We start from the raw sequence: 5,632 nt of genomic DNA, 5'->3' as shown, positions 1-5,632 counted from the left end.
AAGAAAAAAGAAAAATATAAAGAAATAGAAACCCAAAGTAAAACAAAAAAAACCGGTTCGGGGAAGGTTCTAGAAACTCGCGAAATGGTGTACGCTCTCATTGAGCCACGAGGGGGTACGCGCGATGTCGCTAGCGGGTGACCTATGCGCCAAATAGAGATCGCCCTCCTCCCGGCCTCGAAAAAGAAAATAGAATTGCTTAGGTATACGCGGGTGCAGCTCAACCGTAAAACAAGAGCAGATTACCGGCCCAGCGCAATAGCATGAAAAAAAGAGACGAGTGTCCAGATCGTGATCGCGTCCTCCGGTTAGGAGATAATTGCATCTATCGTCCTCGTAGTCGATGGCAAGGTCCAACTTGGTCCTGATAGTTGCAAAGTACTCCAATGCGGCCCTTGTACATGAAAATACATGCTCTATACGGTCCTGGAGGTTCAAACGGTTTGTAGCACAAGGGTTTACACAAAGACCTGGCATCGATTATAATGAAGCATATTCTCCTGTGATGAGTGGAATCACGCACCGATACTTGATATGACTGGTAGTGCAAATGAATTTGTATATCCAATTGATGGATGTGGTGACATCATATTTATGTGGGTCACTCAAGGAGGATATCTACATAAAAGTTTCCGAGGGACTAAAGATTCCGGATCTGAAAGCTAATCGCAACATGTATTGGGTAAAGCTACAAAAGTCGTTATACGGCTTGAGACAGTCAAGTAGAATATGGTATAATCGACTAAGTGAGTTCCTTCTGACGAAGGGATACTTGAATAACAATGATTGCCCATGTGTGTTCATCAAGAAATCCATTGATGGATTTTGTATAATTTTCGTGTATTTTGATGACTTGAACATCATTGGGACTACACGAGAAATACATGAGGCAAGTAATCTTTTGAAGACGAAATTCGAGATGAAAGATTTGGGTAAAGCCAAATTTTGTCTTGGTTTGCAACTTGAAATTTTTTCTTTAGGAATACTTGTTCATGAGTATGCTTACATCCAAAAGATACTGGAAAAATTCAATATGGATAAAGCATACCCGTCAAAAACACATATGGTCGTCAGGTTCCTTGATAGAGATAAGGACCCATCTAGGCCTAAGGGTTATGAAGAGATATTGGGCCAGAGTTTCCATATCTCAGTGCCATTGGTGCGCTAATGTATCTAGCACACTGCACTAGACCTGATATAGCATTTGCAGTTGATTTACTTGCTAGATACTCATCAATGAAAAGTCATTGGGTTGGTGTGAAGAATATTTATATATATCTTCAAGGCACCAAAGATCTTGGTTTATTCTATCAGAAAAATCAAGAGAGAACCATGGTGGGGTATTGCAATGATGGACACTTGTCAGATCCCCATGATGTTAGATCGCAGACTGGTTTTGTCTTCTTACATGGTGGTACGGCCTTCTCCTGAAAGTCAACAAACCAAACCTTAGTGTCAACTCCCACCAATCATTCTGAGATAATTCCTTTGTTCGAAGCATCACGTGAATGTGTATGGCTTCGTAGAATGATGAACTTTGTCCAAAGTTCAAGTGAGATTGGTTCGTTGAAATCACCCACCGTTATCTATAGAGATAATGCTGCTGGTATTGCACACATGCAAACGGATTATGTTAAGAGCAATATTACAAAGCATAGTTCTTCTAAATAATTTTATCCCCATGATCTGCTCTCATTAATTACTCGTCACATAAGCAGAATTTTCTCGAAGTGCGCTATGTTACTAGCTAAGTTATTCCCACTATGACTAGCCTAAAACGTACTACTACATCACAACATGCGTTCCATTAAGGCCGTGCTTGGGATCAGTGTATTTCAATACGGGTGTGTTTAATTTACAGTTGTATTTTACTGGCCGCTGAACAGTTTCCGGCCGGAAACAAAACGACCCTCCGAGGTCTGTATTTTTTACAGAGGTATATTTGAAAGGAAACGACAATCCAAACACACCCTAACCAAAAAAGTGAAAACGTGGACGGGTATTATGCTCATTAGGACATGAAACATGCAGACCACCCCATTATACTTTCCGCTATCTTTTCCTCATCTTGACAGTTATCATTTGCCTGCAGGATTCTGCTGGCAAGTGTGACGAACTACGTCTTGTCGAATGCATCTTGCCCTGTGACCACCGTCGTCAAGGCCAAAGTCAGTGGCCTTCCAGATATAAGAATATGCAAACCTTTGTAGCCACTTAAGTATATAGTATCGAACTGTATTTTTTTGAAGTTATAGTATCGCACTGTACTTTCATTTGTTGTTTGTGGACTAGACTAAATCCTGGATGTTCTCGAAAAATACACTAAATCCTGGTTGTCTGTTTGCGGTCTTGCCAAGTTACCTCTAATTTGCCTGGTTTCCGAACATGATAACTGTATTCAGTAGCAGATTGCTGACAGTCTGACACAGTGATCAGACGCCCAAAACTTCCCTCGAATACACAAACGATCGGTTGAAAAGTTAAAAGGAAATAAAAACACAAACCTGCCGTAAATCCGTAATAGACATCTGAATTACTGTACAGCGGTACTCCATGAGAATTCATCTTAACGGGCCGAAGGAAAACCATCCGTCCGAGAAATAATCACCGTTTCATAGCTCTTTATTACTGAGACCAGAGCGGAAGCTCAGCAACACGCACGAAGAAAACAGAATCATGCATCCTCCGAGCATCCTAGCTTTACTAAACCTTACTCGAATACTCGAGTACGTACATAAGAAAAGCAGAGAGAGAATAAAAGCACCATGAAGCACACACATTAAGATAAGGTAAGATCAGACGTAGAGATGAGCCTGCAAGATGACGACGAAGAGCATGAGCAGCACCCCGTAGATGACGGCGTGGACGAGGATGGACAAGCAGCTGGTCCTGAGGTTCATGAAGTCGACCGTCCGCTGCCGGCCGGGCAGCTGGAGGATCCCTCCCGGGCACAGCAGGGCGAACAGCGCCGTCGCTATGATCGCCGGCGCCCAGTCGTGCATCGCGCCACGGAGCTTCGAGAGAGAGAGAGTGAGAGGAACAGGGGAGCTGAGGAAGAGGGTCGCACGGTACGAAAATATGATATTGTGCCGGGGGATAAGGAAGACGAGAGGAAAGGCAGGGCATCGGATGCCGAGCACAAATACTCTACCATGGTGGCGAGGGAATCAGACAATCAGTGGACTGATTGATTGAAAGGGCGCCATCACGATCGGCGCCTTTGGGCGTCGAAACGTGGCTTTTGGAAGCGGATTGGGTGTGAGCTAGTCGAACCCTGTCGCGTCTATGCAAGCACAGTGCAGGAGTACACGCACAGTAGTAGTCTGGTGGAACTATGTGATTAGAAGAGACAGAGGAGCAGATTAGCAGGATCACTGTTGCTGGGCTGAAGAGGACTTTTGCCACTCAGCACGCGTCACTGTTGAGGCAGGATTTTAGCGTCCTCCCGCGAAAGCTATGTCTCGCTTATCGCGAGAGCTATACTCTTCTCACCTCTGGCGCTTCTGCTAGTTGGCCGGTCCAATAACGCGCGTTTACGTGGTTTAGTTTCTTGGGAGGTTTTAGAAGGTTCTATGGATAGGTACGAACCGGTTTTACGAGCTTCCGCGTGGGTTTTTTTTTGCTTATTTGTTTCTTGTGTGTTTCCTCTATCGGTGTTCATTGTTTTCGGATTTTTTTTTCTGTTTGTTTTTATTTTTTATTTTTTCATATACGCGTTGAACATTTCTCATATACATATTGAAAAACAATAGATACACGTTTAATATTTACCTTGATACATGTTTACCATCTGTAAATTCAAACATTTTTAAGAACATGGCAAACATTTATAAATACACATTTGAAGACTTATCAAAAATGTCAGCAACGTTTTTAAAAACGAGCAAAGATTTGTCAAGTGTTAGAACATCTTTCTAACTGGCACGAAATAAAAATTATGTGTCTGATTTTTTTTATGAATTGCACGATTTTTTATATTCCATGAACATTTTTAAAATATCATGGGACACATTTTAAAATATGCAAAAAATATTAGATGTCATGAAAAATTATTTGAATGGCACAGACATTTTCAATAAACAACATGAATATTATTTTTTTCATTTTCATGAACATTTTAAAAAAAAGATGATCATGTTTTTCAACGTGTTTACGCTTTTTTGAATGGTCTGAATGATTTTTAAAATTGTTCGAATAAATTTTCACATTACATCAATAGTTTTAGTATATGCTGAACATTTTAAAAAATAAAGTAGTCTCGAAATATAAACAAAAGTAAAGAAAGGATTTTTTAAAGCAAAACTAACGCACACATTTTTTTATACACGCTAGGTAAGGCTCTTAGTCACCTCAAGTAAAAGGAACCCATCAAAAAACAATATTCATGAAAAAATCAAGTGCGAGGTACAGATGCACCCAAATCCTCCTGACGCTCGTGTAGGTCGACTTGGAACCCCAAACGCGCACCCCAAAATGTAAAGAGAAATAATCATGAACCCCCAAAAAGCTCAAAAAACAAAATGACCAGATTTTACGAAATCAAGAATTTAAAAAATGTTCTTGAATTTTTTAAAAGATCAGGAATTAGTAATTTTCTTGAATTTACGAAAATTTTCACGTACTTTAAAATGTTGATAAATGTTTTAAACATGTTTTTTTAATAAGAATTTTAAAATTGAAACAAGAAAAAAGGAGAAAACCATAAAAATCGTTAGAAGACCAACAAAAGGGGAAAACTAGAACAAAATCGCCTTGAGAACAGAATAAAACTTTGTGGGATCATCTATTGCTTGCCTATAGTTCGATCAGCCATCAAGTAGCTCCGTGTGCGATTCCTCGACAATATGTCGCACTGCATGACAACTAGGAGTAGCCATTGCATTCAAAGTTACTAGTTTCCCTAAAAAAGGCGCACTACTACTTGTTGTTTTCCTTCTCTCTAAAGAAAACTTTTGGTTCCCTTTTCTTTAAAATGTAACTAGGTAAGCGCCCCCTGCGTTACAAAGGGAAAATATTACCAAAAAACTTCATTGAGATTAACGCTAGTTTTGTTCAGCATCATACATGGACAATGCACATCTTTTTTCTTAAATAAAGATATCATATATAGATGGTATATGGTTGAATGCCCCATGATACATGTCCTCAGAGCCCAACTCAATTTCCTTTCCGCCAATTAAAACTATATAATATGTCGAACATGTTTCACGAAATCACTACTAGTCCACACAACAGGAGCAACCTCTTGCACTGTTTACCTGGCTATTTTCAAGGCTGGCCTAATATGGCATGTCGCCTTGAATTTGCATCCACTTCAGAAAGTCTTCTCCATTGTTACCTAAATGTTTGCTTGATAAAAAAATGCATCACTAGGTATTAAGAAGCGCCACAAGTCGTGCAAACACACATTCATTGGAATCGAAGACGAAGATGATGATCGGCGTTGTGTAAAGGTGGCAGGGGCACTGCATAAGTGCCTGAGCAGGACAACTTTGACGACCATCACAACCAGTGGCAGAGGACATTTTTTTTAGGTGGGGTGAATTCGAGCAAATAATGATGCAAAAACTAAGTAGTCCATAACTCTAGACATGCTACTAATTTATAAGATATGCAATTCATGTCTTTGGTC

The 5,632-nt window shown here is 40.2% G+C and overlaps 1 protein-coding gene across 1 annotated transcript; it reads right to left on the bottom strand.

Annotated features, from left to right (window-relative positions):
- Positions 1–955: 955 nt before the first annotated feature.
- LOC123079759 (uncharacterized) lies at positions 956–3,165 on the bottom strand. Its single transcript, XM_044502558.1, has 2 exons — positions 2,779–3,165; positions 956–1,427 (listed from the first exon to the last, which is right to left on the bottom strand). The coding sequence occupies exon 1, from the start codon at positions 3,000–3,002 to the stop codon at positions 2,796–2,798; it is 207 nt and encodes a 68-aa protein (XP_044358493.1). The 5' UTR covers positions 3,003–3,165; the 3' UTR covers positions 956–1,427; positions 2,779–2,795.
- Between the last annotated feature and the right edge of the window lie 2,467 nt (positions 3,166–5,632).

This window comes from Triticum aestivum, chromosome 3D (genome assembly GCF_018294505.1).
Source record: "Triticum aestivum cultivar Chinese Spring chromosome 3D, IWGSC CS RefSeq v2.1, whole genome shotgun sequence".
Taxonomy (NCBI): domain Eukaryota; kingdom Viridiplantae; phylum Streptophyta; class Magnoliopsida; order Poales; family Poaceae; genus Triticum; species Triticum aestivum.
This window is presented reverse-complemented; position numbering and strand designations above follow the sequence as displayed.